This window comes from Lineus longissimus, chromosome 18, assembly GCF_910592395.1.
Source record: "Lineus longissimus chromosome 18, tnLinLong1.2, whole genome shotgun sequence".
Taxonomy (NCBI): Eukaryota; Metazoa; Nemertea; class Pilidiophora; order Heteronemertea; family Lineidae; genus Lineus; species Lineus longissimus.
Genome location: NC_088325.1, coordinates 9,983,292 through 10,007,648, shown reverse-complemented (window position 1 = coordinate 10,007,648; position 24,357 = coordinate 9,983,292). Strand labels below are relative to the sequence as shown.

The 24,357-nt window shown below is 40.8% G+C and overlaps 3 protein-coding genes across 7 annotated transcripts in view; 1 reads left to right on the top strand and 2 right to left on the bottom strand.

The window, feature by feature from the left end:
* LOC135502040 (uncharacterized) overlaps positions 1–5,278 on the bottom strand; it is a 56,053-nt gene extending 50,775 nt beyond the window's left edge. For 3 of the 5 annotated variants that reach the window (XM_064794511.1, XM_064794512.1, XM_064794514.1), the window contains exons 1-4: positions 5,078–5,278; positions 3,612–3,947; positions 2,686–2,873; positions 1,589–1,859 (exon numbers count right to left, since the gene is read on the bottom strand). In XM_064794511.1, coding sequence (XP_064650581.1) covers positions 1,589–1,859; positions 2,686–2,873; positions 3,612–3,947; positions 5,078–5,159 — 877 coding nt within the window. In that variant the 5' untranslated portion in view covers positions 5,160–5,278. The remainder of the gene's footprint in view (positions 1–1,588; positions 1,860–2,685; positions 2,874–3,611; positions 3,948–5,077) is intronic. The other 2 variants (XM_064794515.1, XM_064794516.1) reach the window with 1 other exon arrangement.
* Positions 5,279–7,693: 2,415 nt separating this feature from the next.
* On the bottom strand, positions 7,694–16,463 carry LOC135502047 (tubulin-specific chaperone cofactor E-like protein). Its single transcript, XM_064794529.1, has 7 exons — positions 16,293–16,463; positions 15,493–15,663; positions 14,917–15,062; positions 14,130–14,311; positions 12,897–13,242; positions 11,907–12,058; positions 7,694–11,242 (listed from the first exon to the last, which is right to left on the bottom strand). The coding sequence occupies exons 2-7, from the start codon at positions 15,647–15,649 to the stop codon at positions 10,852–10,854; spliced, it is 1,374 nt and encodes a 457-aa protein (XP_064650599.1). The 5' UTR covers positions 15,650–15,663; positions 16,293–16,463; the 3' UTR covers positions 7,694–10,851.
* Positions 16,464–16,561: 98 nt separating this feature from the next.
* Positions 16,562–24,111, top strand: LOC135502053 (prenylated Rab acceptor protein 1-like). Its single transcript, XM_064794538.1, has 5 exons — positions 16,562–16,724; positions 18,911–19,120; positions 19,779–19,876; positions 20,807–20,908; positions 21,601–24,111. The coding sequence occupies exons 1-5, from the start codon at positions 16,654–16,656 to the stop codon at positions 21,690–21,692; spliced, it is 573 nt and encodes a 190-aa protein (XP_064650608.1). The 5' UTR covers positions 16,562–16,653; the 3' UTR covers positions 21,693–24,111.
* The last annotated feature ends 246 nt before the right edge of the window (positions 24,112–24,357 follow it).

The window sequence follows — 24,357 nt, the reverse complement described above, 5'->3', positions numbered from 1 at the left end:
AAACGATACTATAAATGCACGCCATCTATCAGTAGGCGGGAAAACTGCGTAGCAGACGATCTTTTCAGTGGAACTGAATTAATAACGCATAGGCGCTGTCGCAATTCGGCAACGGTGGCAGTTAAAGGGTTAGGTGTCACAGAATCATCTCAATTTGAGATCGATAACGTGACTAAAATTTTCCCCGAAAGAAATCTAGGTTTCTCTTAGTCAATCGGTTGCGAACCTCATGTCAACCAAAAATACACACATTTCAGTTCTTCTACGTTGAGAAAAGCGGTGAGAAACCAGTTTCCTGTTGATATTTCTCTCAATAACATCTATGGAGGTTAAATTGACTTTTGAATATGACAAAATGTGGCGCTATCAATGACACTTTTAGAGTTTGACCTCTGTCAGTCTGTGAACTTGATAACTCTAGGTCAAAATTAGGTCACAGTTGACCTAAATTGGGTCAACTTGTACAGATGCCCATTAGGTGTTTCCATATAAAATTTGAAGAGTCTAGGACAATTAATGACAAAATGTGCCACCGTCACGGAAATTTGAGAGTTGGACTTCTGTGACCTTCATAAGTAGGTCAAATCAAAAAACTCATATTATGTCATGTAGTCTCATCAGAAGTGTTGACAGTAAAAATGTCATGGTTTTAGCTATCAGACAGTCACAGTGTTCATGAGATGGTGACAAAATAAGGTTTTCAATGATTGATATGGCCGCCTGGAGCCCAGAAAGTAGGTCAAAATGGTGATGATTTTTTGTGTGTCAAGTCATGTTGTCATAAGACATCCTCACACCAAGTTTCAACTTTCTAGACTCAACAGTGAGCAAACGTGCCACCATTGTTGACGGACATTCGGACCGACGGCAAGACAGACGACGAACAAGACATGATGACATTAGCTCCCCCAGGTGTGCTAAAAATTACTTTCGTTCAAAAATCTTTATCACAATTATGGTCTCCAATAGGTTTTTTCTGAGGGCATGTTGATGGGAACGCAAGTGCATGAGTGAACAATACAACTATCTATTTCATAGACACTCCAAAACACACAAAACCAAACTTTTGAAAATCTTGGCAACTGGGTAGGAATAAATTTGACACATGATTTTTTGTGCCAGCTTTCGCCTTTTTCACTCCTTGGATAAATGAAGTATATTTTCATCATTCCTCAGTTTAAGGGCTGTCGCGCGAGCACTCAATATCGGCTGATTAAGGTTAGGTGGTACAGTTATAGCCACACTACAATGCTAACCCCTACAGTGTTGACAAGAGCTGGTGAGCCTCATCACTTCACACTGGGGCTATAATTGCACTGCAGAACTGTAACACCTTACTTTACATGGAGTACACTTGAGCCATTGGCATCAAAAGAGAGAAACATTCCAAAGAAAATACCCCAAATTCCATATGTTGAATGAACAAAATAGTGGCAAAATAAAAGATAATCTTAAAATATTTTCCTCCCAACTTTCTCCAAGATTCTCAGAGTCAGACACAACAAACTCGTGCTATTTTGCCACATCTTGATCAGGTGGGTGAAAACCTCTACAGGTCGTGAAAACATGAGAAAAATGCAAAACTTACCACCACAACGAATCTTCATGAGTGTTCTCTGCTTGGTGCTCTGCGCCTCATTGATATAGAAGTTGTATACTCTATTCATCATCTCCGGAGTACAGGTTATGTTCGGGTGAATACTGCCGAAGACATTTCTGTACCGATATGTCACAGAACCTTTCCCAGTGTAGCAACCAATCGGTGTTAGCGAAGTGTCCTGATAACCGGTGATGTTAGCCATCTGAACATCTTCTATTTCCGTACAACCGCTCCCACAGACTGATGCTGTGTCTGTGTCCTGGAATCAAAGGAGTTGGAGACTTTTGACGTTTATGAAAAGATCATATCCTACTGAAACACCTTATGAGTAACAAGTACATAAGACCGAGTGGCACTGGCCGAGTGGAGTAAAAATTGTCCAATACATTTTCCACTCTGCAGCTTGAGGGGTCATGGTATGTAAATCTTCTTTTTCAACTGAATCACTATAAAAAGATGTGATAAAATTAACTCATGAGGCTAAACTTACTATGGTTTAGCCTAATAGAGAGTTTAAAGTTACTATAGTTAAGAGTTTAAACTTACTATAGTGTAGCCCAATAAAGATCTTTGGATTTGAGGCAATTTCACCCTGAGGCCAATTTCACACCACTTTACAGTACCCGGGATTCGGGGCAATTTCACACCACTTTATGGTACCTGGGATTTGGGACAATTTCACCCCAAGGGCCAATTTCACACCACTTCATGGCACCTGGGATTCGGGGCAATTTCACACCACTTTATCAGACCATGCTTTCAAACTTGTCAAAGGTCTTTGCGCCAGTCGATAGCGTGAAAGTTCTATTGACCCCTATGCCAAATCACAGTCTTCATGAAAATTGCAAGTTTTGCAATGAGTTCATTCGAAAAAAACGTTTAATTGCAAGTTTGTATTGCTCCATAATACTAGCCAACTATAGAAAGACCCCTAGCTGGAGGCCAAGGAAGGGGCAGGGTGGACTAAGCTGGTTTTAGGGCACTTGGGGCACGATCTCCCCCCATACGTCCACAAAAAGATTGTCAGTTGAAACATTGAGTCAATAGTCGCTAAAAACAGCATCGATTAAATAAAATCCACTTACATTAGTATACCATACACCATTGAAAGTCCTGTTAACCTCTGGCCAAGTGCAATTGCAGTCGAGTGCAATACTGAAGTTAAAACTATCCTTATATGCTACATCTTTGACACGGGTGTTATTTGAGAGGAAATCAAGAACTTCCACAGATGTACCATTGGACAAAACGTTATCCACCGTATTACAGGGGCCTAAAAAAGGAATAACAAGAAGATGTATTGTCTAATCTAGCTAATGAGCACGTTTGAAATGATGAAAAGGCCAGGGGCCATTGTGCTCACCATGCAATGTGCTCACCCTATAGATAATTGATGGTTAGGAAACATGCTACATGTATAATATATTATTTGTCAAATCAAAATCGGTATGTGATGTATCCTCACTTGGAGTACCTACCTTTATTATACCTTGAAAATATTATTGAAAACAAGTCACTAATAAACAAGATATTGCACTTTTTACCTTTTCAGTTTTGGGGGGTTTTCTACACACAGCCCCTCAAACTGATAAAACAAGACGGCAAACACAAATTGTTTTCATACTTGTTCAGTTGTTGGCCCTTGGGGTTGCAATTCATAGGACCGACACAAGTAAACGGGGCCTAAGGCTGACGTTACATAGGCCTCATTCGTTCACTTCCCACATGTCACGTTCCCCTTAATGCGTTCGTTCCTCACTGAATGCATGCCACAAGGCCGTGCATTCACCGAGGAACGTTAAGTAAAGCTGGAACGTGACATGTGGGAAGTGAACGAATGAGGCCTATGTAACGTCAGCCTAACGCATTTTCGACCGATATTCTGTGACCAACGTCCAAGGCCTGTTAGAAAACAAGATGATGAAATCAGATTTGACAAAAATCCTCACCAGCGAGTCTCAGCCCCATATTAATTCTTGGCTATACGGGGGCGTTCTAATTAAATACTTACGCCTAATCCAAACTCTGAATCTTATTCCACCTGTTGAGCATGTACAGTTATAACTCCCTGCATCGTCTAACTCTGCTATCCATGAGATTGTGTAGAGAAGTATCCCTTTCGCATTCTTCCCATAAGATACATTGAATTTAGACTGAAATTTTGGAATTACACCACCATCCTCGGACATCACGGCTTCATCATTCTTCCAGTAGACCACATCCGTTGTTTCGTTGACCGCAGACAAATCACATCTGAGTGTTATCTTTTCCCCAACTGTAACTATATGTTTGGTATCCGGTGTTTGTCCATCTAAATATTTCTCCTGACATGTTGCAGAGGAATTCACTGAAAATAAAACAAGAGAAGAGGGTCATTTACTAGTAATACTAATATCAAGTCAGAGTTTCCGCTGGAGGGTAAAATTACGTACCCAAAATAAATCCTAGGGTAAAGATACATACCAAAAAATGTCAGTTTGAAAAACAAAGTTATCGAACAGCTGAATTGAAGTATATACAAATTTGATTGTGATTGCCTATTGAACAGTTGAAGTCGATGACTAAGTGATGAGCCATCATGTTTATACAAGCGCGACTGTGGTTGGCTGATCTTGGATATTCAGTGCGGGATCAGCATTCAGCGCAGAGTGTGCACTTTCTTTCAAAATGGCGGCTTCTAGGGATGAAAATTCCGATGACAGGCTTCGTCTTTCACTTTTAGTCCGTACCCGAATATTATGTCTGGCAGAAACCCAGCAAGTATATATTAACCCTTCAACTGCCACTGTCACCAAATTGCGACGTGCGCCTGCGTTATCACCGCCGACATTATTGAGTTCCATTGAAAAGATCGTCTGCTACACAGTTTTCCCACCTACTGATAGATGGCGTGCAGGTAGGGTGTAGATCATCTCTATGATTGGCGGTTTCGAGGAATCTAACTCTTCTCCGTTATGAAAATTACAGAAAATGTTTTCGGCGGTTAAAGGGTTACAGTACAACAGACGCACCCAAACTGCATGGCTAGGTAGACGATTTGAAGAAGTTTGTTTTTTGGCGCTGACCAGACATGCGTTTCATCTAGATTGAACAAAGGATCGCCGTGTCTCTAGGCATTGTCCGAAGTCGGCTTAGGCCTTCTGACGAGATCTGAGAGTGTGCATTTGATTTGTTTTGGCGCTGATCCCTCTTCTTCGAAGAAAAAGGCCTATATTTCATGATTCAGCTGGTTGTTGAATCATGAAATCATGAAAGGGTGCCTGTACGAAAGCCTATAAGCATAGATCATGTGCAATGTGATAGGCCTTTGAATAACAGACGCAACCAAAGTGGCTAAATAGTGCCTGCACAGGATGTAGGCCTATCTAGTATGCAGTGCAGGGCCATTACATCCGTGTACACACGCTACAGTACACACATGCATCCATGATCCTACAATACAAGACAAGATAAAAAAAGTGTTTTCATATTTCTCACCTTTCTCAACTAAAAGCACAGTCAAAAGACACAAAATGATACCACAGTATGTACAAACTCCACAGAATGTCACCGGAGCCATGGTCAGCCACTGATATCACCACTTTGGACGGCTAAATCATGCGAATACATGAAATCAGACGGATGACACAGTAGACGGTTCCTGTGTAATGTTGTTAACATCGATCCGACTCTCCATGCAGCGACGTCTACCGACAGAAATGAAAAGGAAACCACCTCACACTCGGCCGGACCAATTCGTCAAAGCACTTTTAAATATAAGTGAGTTGTCACTCAATCACAACATTTCGCAGCATTCAAGTTCAAGACTGAAAGACAATGTCACAACCCAAGTCTTACTGATTGAGAGCTTAGAGGTTGGTCCTAGCTCATAAAAGACATTGTCACAACATGTGGTTCTGGCCGACAGTTTGTCAATTTTCCTCCCATCTCAGGGTACACACTGTCACAACCTGTACTACTGATGATAAACATTCCATTGCCAGTCAAAGCTCAAGAAAAACATTGTCACAACCTGTATCACTGGTGAATAACTTTCCATAGTCAGTCCAAGCTCAAGAAAGACATTGTCACAACCTGCATCACTGTTGAATAACTTTCCATAATCAGTCCAATCTCAAGAAAGACATTGTCACAACCTATATCACTGTTTAATAACTTTCCATAGTCAGTCCAATCTCAAGAAAGACATTGTCACAACCTGTATCACTGTTAAAAACTTTCCATAGTCAGTCCATTCCCAAGAAAGACATTGTCACAACCTGTATCACTGTTAAAAACTTTCCATAGTCAGTCCATTCCCAAGAAAGACATTGTCACAACCTGTATCACTGGTGAATAACATTCCATACTCAGTCCAATCTCAAGAAAGACATTGTCACAACCTGTATCACTGTTGAATAACTTTCAATAGTCAGTCCAATTTCAAGAAAGACATTGTCACAACCTGCATCACTGTTGAATAACTTTCAATAGTCAGTCCAATTTCAAGAAAGACATTGTCACAACCTGTATCACTGTTGAATAACTTTCAATAGTCAGTCCAATTTCAAGAAAGACATTGTCACAACCTGTATCACTGGTGAATAACTTTCCATAGTCAGTCCAATCTCGAGAAAGACATTGTCACAACCTGTATCACTGGTGAATAACTTTCCATACTCCGTCCAATCTCAAGAAAGACATTGTCACAACCTGTATCACTGTTGAATAACTTTCCATAGTCAGTCCAATCTCAAGAAAGACATTGTCACAACTTGTATCACTGTTGAATAACTTTCAATAGTCAGTCCAATCCCAAGAAAGACATTGTCACAACCTGTATCACTGATGAATAACTTTCAATAGTCAGTCCAATCTCAAGAAAGACATTGTCACAACCTGTATCACTGTTGAATAACTTTCCATAGTCTGTCCAAGTTCAAGAAAGATAATGGGTGATATGAATAAAGACTAGCAAATGCTTTTACTTCAATTTTGTACAGAAAGGCCAAGTGTAAATGTACATGGAGTTGTAGATAAAAGCATTTGCTAGTCTTTATTCATATCACCCCGTGAAGGTTTTCATTGTCAGTACGAGGTCAAGAATCAGATCTCAGATGAACAGCTTATATCATGCAGTGCAACAACCTGGGCATTTCCAACCAGTTCTCTGGCACCGACAGTGGGGATTGAACCAGGGACCTGCTGACTGCTGGTCAGACCGGAGCCACTACACCAGTGCGGCTCCTCATAGGGGAGGTGACCTTCACCCTAGAGAACCCAGATATACTTCTGGCAGTAGGACAGATGAACATTTATGTTATTCACCTTGTTTTGGGTCCCTTATGACAATTCAATATCAGTTTGGGATACATTTTCACATTAACACTGGTTCTGGGATGGGACGTATATGACCCCTAGGCTGCTTCACACTTAGAGTACCTGAATATTTGCAGAGAAGCTTCATAATCTGACAAAGTATTTCCTTAGAGCCCAGTGTTCCATATATGACCCTCATTTGTTAACAGAAAACTCACCAGCCAAGGTCTGGCCATGGTTCATAGATGTCCCCGCGGGTCATAGATCTATGTCCCCGCGGGTCATAGATCTATGTCCCCGCGGGTCATAGATGTCCCCGTGGGTCATAGGGGTGAATTTCACCGCCATGTAGAGCTGTCTGGTGATTTTTCTACTAACTAATGAGGGTCAGCGCAAGTACGATTTTGATGCAAAATTTTAGCATTTTTTGTTGTAAAAAAAGATAATCTTTGGAACTTATAATTCCAGGAAATCCTCCAACGAGCCGAGCCGAACCAAGGAATACCCTCGGGAAATGTAGTGCCGAATCTCCAGGGTGAACTATAGGCAGGAGCAGAGGGGCTAGTTTGGCCATCTTCAGGTGACTAATATACACAGTAAGGGCCCTGGGTCATGTCAGATTCAGCACTAAATATCTTCCTTGTACAAGCATGAATGATTTCGACGTACTGTGAGATGTGAGAGACCCCTATTGGGGACTTCATGTAACTTTATCTTGCCTGCTTAGCTGCTGCATATATTGTCCCTTTAAGAAGACGATGTACGAGAGAACCAAAGCAAAATATTTGACTTTAACATATTTATTTTCACAATATTATCACTCACGTATTTTCCACACCAAGGCTTTCGATTAAACACATGATACACGACATGACACGGCACATTTATATGGAGGACTTTTTTATGCCACGGTTTGACCACCACAATCGTCAGGCGATAAATAAACGAACAAACTGGTTTATTTACAGTCAAAAATCGTTTCTCTCATCGTTTTGTTTTCTATTATCATTAATGCTCGTTTTTGTACTTTCACTGCCACAGTGCCGCCATTCTTTGTATTCTGAATGCTAAATTTTTGTATCCCAGCGCTATTAATGCATTGCTTCAGCCTTGGGAAGTTAACTATTCTGTATACAGTGGAACCACCCTTAGCGGACACCTCTCTATTAAAGGCCACGACTCCTGCATTTATGATGGCATGACATGTACAGATCCTCAAAGAGTAGACTTAAAGCTCCGCATTAAATCAAGTTTGATCAAAATTGAAGCACCCAGTCCAGAGATAAAGCAAGATTAACTGTTTTGTTTACATGTTATGTAACAGCCTTGGTTAGGTTTCTAAGTGAAGTCAGGCGGCAAGTTTACTGACATAGATCAGACTGATGTTTGATTTCTTTCTATAATGGTATAAATTTGTCTGTATTACCTTACCTTATTATAGGGTATATCGAAGGTTAGAATTAGAAATACAGACTAACAGACTTCATATATCAATTTTAAGAGCATTCTGTTAACTTTAACTAGCAGACCACTTACACACAAATAATGACATTGTGCTGATGTAGTGATGACATCACAGATCTGTGTGTACTTTTGGGTGGAGGGACTTTTTAAGGTAGTTGAGGAGAGTTGTTCATGGAGAACAGATTGAGTCAGGAGGACATATTATCTAGAGGATAAACTATACCAGTACATGACAAAGAATGATCACAAGCAAGAGACCTGGGCCGGCCTATCATATGGAGTGACTGTGTGAGTGGAATACAACCAATGTCAGTAAGTAATGACAAACTTTTCACATTCATTGATATTTGTCCTCCCAAGTAGGGCAATAGCCTAATCTACATCACAACTTTTGCTGAACCCGCCGCCTGGCTCTAACAAGCCAGTTGCTGCCTGATTAGGTAATCAAGTTGTCAAACACATAAATGGCTATATCTTCAAAATGGATGGAGCTAATTGCATTGGGTTTTCTGTATTGTATAAAGTGTTAGGTACACTTTTGAAATCGTCTTACAGCAGAAAATGGCAAAATACCTGGAGTTATGGCCTTTAAGGATAACCTTTCTATTACGGACACTAGTTTGGTCCCAAATAGGTTGTTTCCATTCAACTTGACCGCTCTAATCAGGACACCTCTCTATTAAGGACAGCATCGAGAGTGTCCTTAATAGAGAGGTTCTACTGTATATTCAAAGATGTTTGAAAAATAAAATATCATATCAAACTAAAAAACTTTTTTATGTGCTTTCTTTGTGCGTGAAAGTTTTCAATTATATAACTCACACACAAAAGGAAAGCTCTAAATTCTCATTTTCACAGATAGTAAATGACACTTACGGTGTGTTTTACATAAGCAACACCATTTTGGCTAGAACTTGAAATCCTAAAGCAATTAGAACTCCTTCAAAATGAAGTGAATGCCAATATTAAGGGTACCCTTTTGAAAAAGATCTCGATGATCGGCCGGTGGGCGAACGTGTGTCCGAAACCTCGAGTTGAAAAACGGACCGAACAAAAAGTTCTAGGAATGTGACAAATGTCATTTTCTGTAAGCGCTCATTGAGCTCTAACCAGAGATGGTCTGGTCGGAATCGTCGTGGCCCGGGAAGGCCTTCGAAAAGAGCCTCGAAAGTGTGCCGGGCGGGCCTACTTTGCCGTTTTTGAATTTACAAAAAAAATCTCCGGCAGCTTCAGATTCACCATGGTAAAGTTGCAGTTCACCAACCTCACCAACAGCCGTTCATGCATATTCATACACTCGGAAATTTTCCAATTCAACTACAAATTTCCAATTTTTTAACGAACGGCGTGGACCTTCAAAGTCTTCACCAAGACCAGTGAATATACCATCATGATTCACAGCTCATCTTTGTTGTGCTTAACAGCCGTGGTCCTGCCAATCTCGTACAGTGTCACACACGTTATTTTCCCTTTTCACTATTGGAAGAGAAATGACGACATCAGTCTGGACGAAAATTGTAGAGTGAAGAATGGCCATTCATTGGAATTAAGCACACGATCAGTACATGCATTATGATTAATTTTGAGAAAATAACAAATTTCTTGAATAGCACCAGTAGCATTAAATAAGCTAATGTAAACCCCTCTATTTTCAGTTCGCGCAAACATCCTATTCAAATTTCACTTTCATCAATATCCGCAAATTTATTTATTTCCGAAAAACATATCTGTGCCCTAAAGCTACGTGCACACAATGGACAAAATGACAAAAAACGTTGATTCACGTTAATTTGTCTGTGAGGGTGACGAAAAGCAAAAACGTTTTCATTACGATTTTGTCCATCATGCGCATACCAGCCTAAGGGGGAACACTTCATAGTTACTGGTGGTCCAGGAAAATAGAAATGCAGTTATACACAATGCCGTAGTGCAGTTATCACCATTACGAATTCGCTGAAACTGCGAATTTATGATATGTGTACAGCATTGTTGAATTTATATCCAGTACGTTTTCACACAACTTCAAATTCAATTACAATTTTTAACAACCGGCAAAGGCCTTTAAGGTTGCATATCCATAGACTTGTGCAGTTTTCCTTGTTTCATGTTCCTTGTGACGCGACACACACACGAAGTGAACCTTTCTTTGGCTTATTGGACGTTCTCAATGATTGCACAAGGGTGTGCCATGGAGACAACGAAAGCAACACCACAAGTTCACAAGGGAACAGCCTTTGGATACGCAGCCGTAAGTTGGCAACTTTACCCCTTCCTCATGAAAATATTGGGCTCGTGAAAATATTCAGCTCGCGAAATAATAAGCTCGCGAAAATATTTGGCTCGTGAACATATTTGGCTAACGAAAATATTTGGCTCGCGAAAATATTTGGCTCGCGAAAATATCTGGCTTGCAGAAATATCTGGCTCACGAAAGTATTTGGCTCTCGAAAAAAAAGGGGTTTACAGAACTAGTAGACTAATTCTCACAGTTAATCAAGTGTTTTCTTAACATTTGCCAGCCGATGCCTTTTACCAGCTGGGTGCTGGAGAGGATTCACCCTTCTTTCATAAACGGTGAAATTATCCCCGTCTTCAACAAGCAAAGAATATAAAAACTTCTTCGGATTATTCAACTCGGCAAAATGACCGATAAACCACTCATCCGGCGGCTTGGTGAAGTAAAGTTGCATTCTCGCAGCAGGAATCCCGCAAAATTCCGCCAAACTCTCCTTGAAATCTCCAACAGTCTGCTTGGGATCAATTTGCATAGTCTTGACCTTGTCACCAAACGTGACCTTGACAAAGGGGTCAGCATTTGGAGCAAGGTCAACATTGACCAGCGGTTCAAGTTTTCCATGTTTTTTCTGGAGTTCATGGAATCTGAAAAAAATAAAATGGATAGATAAATTTCAGCAAATGAGTATCAAAAAGTCTATTTCAGCCTCAGATTCTTTCTTGTTACGGCTAAATAATGCATACGATCAATCCCAAAAAGTGTGTTTTTCATGGCATTATCTCTACATGAGAGACCTTCAGTGACCACCCGCTCCGAGGAGAAGTTGGAAAGCCTGGCTGCATTGGTCAATTTCCGTCATATTGGCGTGTCTGATAAACTGTTCTACGGCGATGTTTATTTCTAATTATCTGCGGGACAGACAAAAACAATTTACATGAATGAACCAAGCCTTTAAAAAATTTGGTAACTGCCTCCATCAGGATATCTTTTTAAATCTTGGTCGCCAAATGTCCACTTCTTCTAGGGCAATTCTTTTGAAGTCAATATCCACAATCGAGCCCAGTTTTCCATGCTTTTGCTCGAGATCAAAATACCTAGGCCAGGAGAAAACAAGGATGGTTCATTTAATATTTACATGTTGTCCATCTCGGAAATACAGTGGAACCTCCTTAAGTGGACACCTCTGTTAGCAGGACACCCTCCCTATTAGGGACACTGCTTTGGGTCCCAAGTGGATCGTTTCAATTCTGTGTAAACCGAGACATTTAAAACATGTGGCCTGAGCTATGAACTCGATTTTATTCTCACCTTGCTGGTTTTTCCTCACTATCGTTATAGTATCTTATAAACGCTCGCTCCGCATCGTAGCGAGTCTCCTCTCGGACGCGACTACCGTTGAGCATTTGAATTCTTGTTAGTCGGGCCAACAGAAAGTTCAACCTCTCTTTTTCCGAAAAATTCTGAAATTGGAAGTGGTAGTTGTGACATCGTCACAGAGATATTCTGTGTTTCTCAAACAAGTTAAAATGCTGAACCTCTAGTGTGGGTATGTCGAGCTTAATTATTGCCAAGATTGGCTTACAACCTGCTGAAACCTACTCACCCCGGTCAATCAATGTTGAATTAACAGCAGGCATAGCCATCTCTCTCAGGGATAACATTCGCATTTGACTGGGAAAATCAACAACGCACAACAAGAGTGGAAAAAGACATTTAAAGGGACAACTTTGGCATGGGATTTACCTGGTCAGGAGGATAATATCCCCTGCTGCCACCATTCACCGCCACTTGTAGTATGAAACTGTTCACCAAGAATGATTTTCGTCAGTGTTGCGAGGCAGTTTTGGACATGGCTTGTGAATTTCAGGCAGGCCTATGGGTATACTATAGTTCAAAGATTTTTCAATTATCCCGCCGATAGAATTCACGGGTCCGATGGAACATTGGAAGCAATTTTGTATGAAAAACCAGAACATATCTCAAGTCCAAGTTGTCCCTTCAAAAATTGTGTCACATGAAACAAAAGAGGTGCATCCGGCAGCTAGTAAATTTTTTTAGACTGTCGTCAAAACAATTTGAACAAATTCATTTGATCTTATTCCTCATTTATCAGACTCTTCTCAACTTTTAGTCCTGAGGGCAATAGACTCTTGGAGGGGGTGGGATGGAGAGTTTGCAGTAGCTAACTGCCCCCCCCCCCATCCCCCCCCACCCCCGCGAAATATAGACCTGATACACCTTAAAATAAGGCTGGCATCTTCCAAACATGCAATTCCATTGATCCATGAATATACCTACCTCTAAAATTGGAATACCGGTAAGTCGGACATCTGTCAACGCAGAGAAGAAGTTGTTCAATTTGTCAACCTCGTCCCAATCATTGATCGCCGTCTTGGAAATACGCAAGGACTTCAATTTTGGGAACGCATCATCTGTCTCCTCCACCGAGTCAAATTTCTCTAATTTCGTCTCCGTCATGAACAGCGTTTCAAGGTTGGGGAAAGCATGCCCTAATTTGCATAATTCCGGCCAGTCTGTGACGTCGTTGCCGTTAAAATGTAGACTTTTAATGTTTTTGTGTGGCTTGTTTTTGACCAAGGTTATCTTCTGGTAGTTATTGAGACTGAGATGGAGTTCTTGCAACCTGGAAATAGAATTTAAATCCAGTGGAACCTCCCTTAGCGGACACCTCTATATTAAGGACAACCTCTCTATTGAGGACACTAGTTAAGGTCCCAAATTGGTCGTTTCCATTCAATTTGACCTCTCTACTCAGGACACTTCTCTATTAAGGACAGCACTTGTTAGCGCCAATGGTGTCCTTGAGAGAGAGGTTCTACTGTACTTTAATCAAAAACACTCCTTGAGAAAGGCTAACCAAGTCGAAACCTGAAAGAGATATAAAACTTGTACAAAAAAGATAAACTGTTGGTTTGTTACCCCTTGTTAAAGTGATACTATGATGTGATTCACAACTTTGCGGAAATACGTCCGTTTTTAATTGTTGATCACAAATGTAAAGCTCAAATTTTCCATTTTTGATTAGATTTATTATAAAATCGCTGAATGTAAACCACCGCGACCGCGAAAATGTTTATGTTGTGACGTCATCAACGAAAACGGCATCGAAGCGAGCCGTCCGGGCGGGATTAAACCATCAATTTCTAGAAAATGTGCATTTCGATTCAAAAACCTTACCGATTTATGAGAAAGTGACGTAGTCATTTGTCAAAAACAGCTAAAACATTATATGGCGAAATTTGACACGAGTTACCCTTTAAGCTCCAAACTTACAGTACAACAGGTGAATGCCAATACAGTCGTCAACTGAATTATTCAAGGTACGGCTTCCATTGAATCAGCTAATTGGAAGCAGCCAGATTTGTATCACTCACAACCCCATGACAGGATCGCAAATTTCCTTCAAACCAGCTAATTGGGAGAAGCCAGGTTGACATCACACACAACACACCAAACCGGATCTCAAATGCATTTATATACTGAAGTGTCTCCCAGTGGCATGATACATACTCCGTGAAAATTTCCATCAATCTTTGAACAGTTTCCATCATCACTCCAGAGTTATTTAGGACTAGTGTTTTCAGTCTTGGATTTGGTTCAAATTGCACGTCCTGGTTGAGGCCGATTTTTAGCGGGTTGGAAGACAGGTTGAGGAATGTCAGGAGGGGAAGTCTCCCAGCAACTAGGACCACCTGGAAATATAAATCAGGCCTTGAAGTGCTGGGCAAACGAGCGATTTAAATTAACCTTGTTTGGTAGCCTGGTAAGGGACAGCGCCAAGAGAAAAAGTGCTGAAATCACTTTTCATGTGAAATGTCTTTGGAATTGCCCTAGCTTGGAAAATATCCTCTTAAAATTGGGTTTTTTATCCCCATTTTCGAAGATTCAAAGTTCTCAGGAGAGCTGATGCATAGAGCTTTCCAATTTTGCTGTCAAATTGAGCCCTTTTTAGAAGGGTAAAAATTTAAAATCTACCAATACCTCAGCCAGGTGTCTTGGATACTTATGTGTCCCTGTGACCCTGAGGGCTACGCTGGCAGAAACCCCAGCTCCTGGAAGGTCCAACCAGGCCAGACAGATCTTGAGCTAGGGTCCAGACCAAAGTTGGATCCAAGCTTTGGTGATGACATTTCAAGGAGGCAACCCTCTTAATCAAGGACAGTCATTTTGGTTCCAATTGGATAATTTCTTTAGATTTAACCTCTACAATCAAGACACCTCCCTGGTTGGGACAACATCTTTCAGTCTCAAGGTTGTCCTTAATAGAGAGGTTTGACTGCACTTCTATTATACTCACATCGTTTATATCATTGATATCGTTCTTTGTAAGGTCCAATTCAAACACGCAGGAGCAAAAATCCGCCACTTCGTCAACATTCCCAATTGTCGTTATATGATAGTCATTCAGAGAAAGACACTTGGGAAGCACCATAGCACCAGAAGCTAGAAAGGAAAACTAAGTTTTATATTTGGAAATGAGGAGGTCACATCTGAGCATCCCAGATTGGGATCTACATCAAGACTAACAACAAGAGTGTTGTTACATGAGACAAAAAACCACAAGATGATGAAAATTGTTCTTTAAATTTCCATGTCTTTGCACCGACCAAATCGCTTGAGTCAAATCTGGATTCAATGTGAATGTGGTACATTTTTGTGTCATGTCAACAGAAGCTAAACCAATTTGTTCAGTACACTGTTCTATTCTATTACACCTAAAATTTAACAAGTTTTCCGCCCAAAACTTCCAGAAACTCAAACTATGCGTCATCTCCTTCAGTACTTTAACAATACAATGAGTAGCAATAAGGACTTAACGTAAATATTAGGCCTACTGCTTATGCCGATGGAGCAACTTGGACCAGCATCATACCTTTCTTTCCAGGAGCACTTTTAGGAACACATATCTCAAAGCTCAAGTCGCCTAAGTCATCATCACCGTCATCGCTATATTTGGAATGCAGTGCTGATAGAAGTGTCACCTCAGCTTGTCCATCTCCTGAGTTTCTACTCGCATGATCGGAGGCCATGGCTGGCTTTATCTCTTCAAGTAACAAAATAAAGATTAAAAGAACAACAATGGAAAATGACTTTAGATGAAAATAATAATTGGTAACAACTTGATATAGCGCATTTTCAACTGAAAATTGGCCAATGTTCAAAAGCGCTTGCTCAAAAAGTCACAAAGACTCACATCACCACTTAAATATAGTCAAATATTGAAGTGTCATTTAAAGAGGAATGTCATGTAAGGCCTTGAAACTGTCAATGTTCTTGGCAGTTCTCATGCTTATCCGCAGATTGTTTCACATTTGTTGGAAGGGCATTTGTGACACTGGCCCCCCAAATGTAGCGATGGGGGCAGGGGGGGGCATTTCCTCTTCCTGACCCTGCCCCCGCTAACTAGTACCAGTACGCCGCTAAACACTGTCACTGTCATGAATAAGCATCATTTGTCTTTGCCGACAAAAACCAGGACATGGATGTGCACATTAATTGGTTAAGTGACCCTCCCCCCGCCCGGCTGGCTGAGGACAGAGACTGGTGGGATGTTGTCAAAAAGTTACCAACAAAATGCAAAATTTCAATAAATTTGCAGAATTTACAAGAGTATTCATGGATGGAAAACACTTGAATATGTGAAGATTAACAACTACAAATCAAGAAACCTACCTGGCACATCAACGACCGCCAGTAAAATGAAGATTGTTGCAACTTTTTAGACAGAAAAGTGACACTTCTTGAACCCTGTTGTGTACTTAGGGTGACATCATCGCTATTCGTGAAACGATGACGAAGTATGCAGGCCACGGTGGAAGTAAGACAAAACCAGTCGATCACAGTCAAAGTAACTTTTTTAAATCGATAACTGACTCATTAATTGTGAACAATCATCAATGAAACTTTCTCCAGTGTATTTCTAGAACTAACAAAAGAAGCAGGCGTAGATAACTTGAAGGAAAACGCTCTGGATTCTACAAACCAACTTGACAGATTTATCCAACTCGACCAGTTCAGTCTACAAGCAGATTCGATGGCTGATCAAGAAAAATTGTTGGGAAACTTGGACGGGCCTGAACCTGCAGTTTCCACCAGTAGATTAGGGTAAATGCCTATTCCGATTTCTCTGAAATTTTGCTGATATTGTCCTTAAATTATTGACCAACTGTAAGCGTAAACACACAGCTGAAATGTGTACAAAAACCCGTTAATGTGGCGAAAGTTGCTACCGTTTTGATGGAATGTTGTTTACAGGGTGACACCAAAAAACTGTGCAGAATAACTATTCTTCTTTTTATTTATGGCGCGATAACGTCAGACCTGTGTATTTTGCATTGTCAATACACATCTGTAATAAGGTGTATCTTTGCCGTCCCTGGATGGATATGGAAAGCGACTTGATTTATTTGTTTATATTAAATCGCGCACGGCAACCGTTTATTGAAAGACAGTTGAAATTGAATCCGTCAGTTTCGACCCATCCTGAGGTCAATTTTGGCATGATTGACCAATCAGTGAACAGACCCATCAAATGATGTAAATCGTGCATAATCAGGTGCGCTATGTCATTTGCTGGCGCTGTTGGCTGATTGGTCAGTATGAGTAATGCGCAAATCGCAACACCGGCATTTCCGGGACCGAAGTTCTAAAGTTTCGTATTGACAATTGAGTTTGTGCTCTGACCAAGCGACCAAGATGTCGCGATTAAGACATGTTAACCCATGAACCCCGCAGGACGGTAAACCGACCTTTTACTATAGTGGCGTAAACCCCGTCAGACGGTAAACTGGCCTAGGGAATCTCCTTTTAGATATATTAACACACTAAACAAACTAAGGTGCTGCTGTAGGCCTACTGGCACATTGATGAGTGTCTTGGCGTATTGATGAGTGTCTTGGCACATTGATGAGTGTCTTGGCGCATTGATGAGTGTCTTGGCGTGTTGATTTGTGCTGATGACAGCAATAGAAATATTGATTCAAATTTCCTTGTGTAGTGTATTTTAAATCTGCACTGAATCTCTGTAGGGACCTCTAATTTTATAAAGCTGTTGTGTATTACATACAAATTAAATCAGTGCTTATTGAACAGCCTGGTGTCGCCGGTTGACAGCTGATTGAAATTGATTAGGGGTCATCTCAAAACTTCTTATTGCTATGAAACTGAAACAACTTTTTATCTCTCTCCGAACTCTCTCCCCCACCCTCTAGATGATGAAATCAAGCCAGATGTCTGACAACAAATTTTTTTTTGAAATATGCCAGAACTTTAAAAATGATGAAATTTTCCCATCAAGTTTGCTGACCACTCTGATGAAAAAATTTCCATCTCACATGGCATTAAGCCATTGAGATGATCCCTGAGCTTGCTGATGATGTGGACTGGAATACGTGTAATTTTATGGTCACTTGGTGTGAAAAAGAACATGTCTAATTAGCCATTACTGGCCAGCGTGCAAAGAAAATGATACTTGTGTGATTGTATTTTGGCAGCATGAACATGTCCAGGGAGATTTTTTAAAGTTCTTTCAGTTGGAGAATTAGACAGAGCAAGTTTATCTTTAGACTGTCTGACATAACGGACAGTTTTCGAAAGCATTATTTCCCAGTGTACATTTGTGCTGGACTTCTATCAGTTTGATGTTTTATTCAGTGGTACATGTGGGGATACATGACTTGCCTGAAGTCAACACGGCAGTCCATGGGAACAATCCAAAAATTGCCTAAGGCAGTGAAATAGATACTTTCTATTCCATTCTCATGCGAACACAAAGTCGACAAAGGAATATTTTCACTCAAGAGTATTGGAATTATCCGACTTAAAAACCTGCATTGACTTTTGCCTTGGATAAACTTTACTTGCAATGACGTCTGCTTTGAATAAACTTTACTTGCACTGACGACTGCTTTGGATGAGCTTTGCTTGCAATTTGCATTGACGTCTGCTTTGGATAAACTTTACTTGCATTGACGTCTGCTTTGGATAAACTTTACTTGCACTGACGTCTGCTTTGGATAAACTTTACTTGCACTGACGTCTGCTTTGGATAAACTTTACTTGCATTGACGTCTGCTTTGGACAAACTTTACTTGCATTGACGTCTGCTTTGGATAAACTTTACTTACACTGACGTCTGCTTTGGATGAAATTTACTTGCATTGACGTCTGCTTGGACAAGCACCGGCTGTAACATTCATTTAATAGACATCCAGCATTATTTAAAGGAGGAAAGAATCCTTTCGTAAACTGATCATGTCAATAACTGTTGGCGTTGTGAATTTTTCTTCCAGAGTAATGGCGATTACGTTGAACAAGATCCAAGCGCGGGAATGGTTTCAGAAGACGCGGGAAAAGGTCAAACCTTGGAATGAATTCTTTCAAACAAAGCAATTCAAAATGCCGAAAGGGATTGCACCAGCAGGACAAAGGCTTGTAAAAAATATCGAAAAGTTCCAAGGAAATTATCTGTTTGTGTTTCTGGGATTGGTTATATTTTGCATGTAAGTATATTCGGGAATATTAGGGGTGCCGAAAAAATGGCACGGAATTTGGATTTTCAAAACACTTGACTTTGCCCATGATATAAACGGAATTTTGTGTTTTCAAATTTAAAGAGCAGATTTTGAGGTGTCTTTGAGCTTTTAAGCATCAAGGAATTTGCAAAATCAAAAAATTGTACCTGTATGATTGACATATGCACTATGAGAACCTCTCACTGTGGTGCTCAAACAGCGAATGATAATTTGACCTGTTTACCTTGACACATTATACCCCAGGTAGCGGATACCTTAAGGGTATGCTACGATGTTGTGACCTATAGTAGCAGTAAGCCATCCTGGCTTGGAGTCGAGTGTGGTGAGGTTCTGAGCTGACATTGTAAGTGCGTCAAGACCCAGTTATCCTGAATGACAGACGTATTTAAAGTGAAATACGTTGGAACCTCCCCTAGCGGACACCTCTTTATCAAGGACACTAGTTTTGGTCCCAAATTGGTTGTTTCCATTCAATTTGACCTCTCTAATCAGGACACCTCTCTATTAAGGTCAGCACTAGTCAGTCCCGAGGGTGTCCTTAATAGAGAGGTGCTACTTTACTTCACTGCTCATAATGCACTTGTGTTGGATCCGCATAAGTTCATATACCGATCTTCCATTTCAGTATAACATCTCCGTTACTCTTGATAGCCATCGCCGCATCGCTTGGAGCATGTTACATCATTAGCATAAAGAACACAGATCAAAAGATCAAAGTAATGGGTAAGGACAGTTTTCAAAGTACCCCCGGTACCGTTAATAAGTGGCTGACTTGCAATAGAATTGTTCAGGGGCATCGGTAGCGCAGTGGAAGAGAGTCGGCCTCATGATCAAGAGGTCGTGGGTTTGACTCCCGGCCGAGTCACTGCTTGGTTCCCCCACTGGTCAAGTTCAAGTGAGCGCCTTCTGGTTGCTCCTTGAAACCCCTGATTGATTTCTGTGGAGACCGGGGTAATAATTTGATATCCCACAGTGCTTTAACAGTTCCGTTACTGAGGAGCGCTATATAAATGCGTCACATTATTATTATTATTTGTTACAATCATAGATTCCTAGTATAAAGAGATGCTGTCCTGAAGGTGGGATTTCAAGGTTACATGTATGAAAAGCACCTCCAAAATTAGCACATTGTCTCCAACATCACATTGCATTGAAGACCTGTAAAAATCCATACCGTTAGTTAAATTTTGTAAAATTGGGATATCCAATTCTGGGATTAGACTAGAGGCAACAAATGCTCCCAAGTTTGAAGAAAATCTGTGACAAAGGTGGCCCAAGTCTTGCCCAAAGTATTCTCCATTGACTTGAACTGACCCATCTTTTCTGAAGTTTCATGTAGTTGTCTTTGTTCATCAAGTTGATAATGTTGCTAAACCTCATTGCCTCATAGCCTATGGTTAACACTGCTGGCTGCCACGCAATACGGTTGGATTCGTAAAACCACCAACATGAATCGAGACGAAGGGGGCTACAGATGAAGTCACGTGCGGGATCGGAGTCTGTCCGCTATGACATCGAGCGGTCAGATGTCTACTTCTGCAGAAGAATGGTGTAACCATTTGAAATGTCATGGTGATGATTGACATTGATTGTGTTAGAACTGAATTTTTTATCCTGAGAATTATGACGGACACTTCCGTTTTTGTTTTGCAGGACGAGATCTGACACTTGCTCAACAATATGCTGCTGTAGGAGTAATATCCATTCCAGTCTTTTGGATCGCTGGGGCTGGATCTGTCATATTCTGGTTGATAGGTACGTACAGCTCCAAATGATCGCCCCTTTTTAAGCCATTATGGGAAATGAAAAGATAAAAAAAGAAATGAACACATCTACGAAAACTGGGCCTGTGTGAATTTGCCATCTGTGAATGTGGTTTCCTGATCAGACACTATAACACATCCTGGAAGAATGTCCTCTGATTACCAACTGGGGTAGGCCTGGCCTCTCCAAGTAAAGCTACAGGAGACAGAGGCAGATTTGCATTGCACTGCCACATTCTTGAATGATGCCCAACAGTGTAAAAGTTTGAACAGTTAAACTCAAAGAAGAAGATTTAGTGCTTTATACTGTACAACACTCAACAGTCTCAAGGTGCATTACAATTCCTTGCCCAGCTTCTTATCCAGAAACATTTCTGGTGAGACCAAGGAGTGCGAATTCTGGGCCAGTTGAGAATTCACTAAGTGGCACTGGCCGACCTTGAACTCAGGACCTTCAAAACACTAGTCAGGTGCCCTTCTGCTCTATTCGAGAGGAATACTTGCAGAAATACACCACCCTGACCACTGAGCTTTGGGGCTCTGTGGCTCTGTCGCCAAACTCCATTAGGACAACTGGCTTTGTTTAAGACCAAAAATGGACTGACTATGCCTGCATCTCAAAAATTCCAAACACAGAAGAAGAAGAAGCCATATTTCATATAATTATTCAATTTCATCTTGCAGGTGCTTCGATATTTGTGATAGCCCTCCATGCGACCATGTATGCTGGCGAAGAGGAGGCACCCTTTGAGGAACTGGAAATGGAACCGGTGTAGTGAATTCCTATTTATGCATAGCCAGACGATTTATGAAACAGCTGATATTCCTCCACATGAGTGTGGGGCTTGACAGGGTTGAGAAACTTCGCACATCTGACTCTGTACAGATTCGAACAAGACATCTGCCAAAGAATAAAAAATCTCGATGTTTCGTGCGTTTCATGAGGTCATGCGCTATTGACCTTGCCAATGATTTAATTTATTCGCATCAGAGTCTATATCCAAAAATGTAGGCCCGCAGTCTCACGTCTTTTTGAAAACTGGTTTATACTCACTGCAGTCCTACTGTTCCTACTCCTATCCTTTGGGCCGACCCGTGTTGCTTGTCTCCTTGACTTCCTACCCTTGGTACAAAGTTTACTCCTCCAGAGCATATATTAGTTGTCTACCTACTTGACTCCATTACACAAACTGAACTGACCAACTAGCAAAGTCCACCTGTTGGTCCTCTGTAAAAATACACCTGGACTCAGGTTGTACTACTAAAAATTAACTGAGTATGTTCCAATAACACTTTTAACCCTGTCAAGTGCCTCACTCTAAAGCAGTGTGCACACAACAGACAAATTGACGAAAAATTACCTAATGTTCATTTGACTGTCGTTTGCGGTTGTTGAAAGAAATAAAAACATTGTTCTGGAACAATATTTCTGGATGTAAATCATGCAGTGTATCTTTGCACATGACATTGTTTTCTGTCTGTCCTGTGCATGTGACGCTAAATATTTTGAAAACATTTCCGCAGTGATGCCTCTTGTTGAAAGGCATGGGTTGTCATGGATCACGCACTTCGTCATTAATTTTTGACACAATTGTGCCATTTTGTAAGTCATGTGTGGGTGACGCTTAAAACATGTAAAAACATTCTGAAAACAATATCATATCATATCATTACCGGCGTCATAACCCTATTGGATTTTTGCCAGAGGTATGGAGTCCACTATAGGCTACTGTCCACCATCTTTTACTTGCCCTGGCATAGACACTCAGGTACAAGGGACCACGGCTTTTAGTCTCATCTGACAGACCCTTGAGTATTTCATAATGTTTTCGTTTTCATGATGATTTTGTCTGTGGTGTGTGTGTAGCTCAACGGAGGAATACAGCTGTTGGGAGGATGGTCGCAGTGGCTCAACAAAAATGTATATATTATTGCTAATATATTTTATGTCCACGATCAGTGTGAATCGGTGTGCTGGACAGTTGACACCAGCAATAAATTGCAAAATAAGTAAACCCACTGGATACGAATGTTTGATAATGCCTATTGCTGATTTGAGAATATATAGCAACATTCTTGTGACTTGAGGTGTGGACATTTTGGGTGTGGACATTTTGGAGGCAATTGGGTACGTGGTGTTGGCTATTGCAGGGACGTGGGTAAATAGGTCCCATGGTGATACGCCACTGAATATTCTCAGCTAGGCAGTAGGCGTTAAGGGCTCAAGTCAGCAAATGATGACCTTCAGAGGCACTTTGCCAATGAAATTGCTAATAAACACAAGGAGTGTGAAGTTAAGAGTCAAAACCCACATCGAATAAATCCTTGTGCGAATTTGTTCAATGTGGGTTTTGACTTCAACTTCACACTCCTGTGCTAATAAAAGATACACTGTACTTGAAAATGTATTATTAGTCGTACAAATCGATATTGGCAAAGTTAACATCACCATGTTTTGCTAAAAGGTCAAATGGGCTAGCACGGCACATTGAAGTGTATCGGGATATCGTACATATTTAAAGATTTATCCTGCTTTCTGTCTTCAAAACAGCTGAGTCACCCTGGGAAAAACAGCTGTGAATGCAGTTAAAAATGTTCCTCTTTTCTAGTCTCGATGGTTATTTTCCTGTAATATTTTTGCCTTTGCGATTGCAATCTGTCATCAATCACGATTTCTTCAGTCATATCAAACAGAAAAACGTTGCTAAATGTGTTTTTCTTTAAATTTACCTTTGAACTGGTAGCATTTTGCTTCTAGCCAGTGTGAAAATAGAATATTATTTCCCGGGTTGTTAGGAATATATAACACAGTCTTGATAATTCAGGTGGTCAGTATGAAAACGAGATTGTGACCATGAAGTTCAATTCGACCGTATATTATGCATTACGGCTCCCAAATCTGTGCAGAATATACTTGGCAAAATGCGAAGTTTTTTGGTCAAAGAAAAGGTAGGCAACCGGAGACCAGTAGGAAACAAATGTTTCGGGTAACAGCATACCTACCAGAGGCAGGAGATATAAAGGGTCATGATAAATTATTGGTGATGGTTGAGAGGCTTCGGAATCTATTGCATACATATATCGGGTATTTTGGAGAGAAAAAACTATACTATGTCTTGTGTGTATTGTACAGTGAGATGTATTAAGTCATATTATTGTATATCACCCTTGAAAATAAATTATTTTTTACAGTTATGTACTTTAGTTTGTTGTCTATCCATATAACATTTTTTTGTTGACTCGAAAACCAGGGAAACCATCATCCTTTCCTTTATGAAGGATCAAAACCAGCATCGGACTCCAAGGCTGCTGACTCCAAGGAGGGACTCGTGGGAAACCGAGCCCATCGACATCTTATCGGAAAGGGAGGCCAGCGCCTCCAACTCTCTCACACCACACTCTTGCATGCCCCACCAGAGGCGCCACGTTCCAAATCCACCA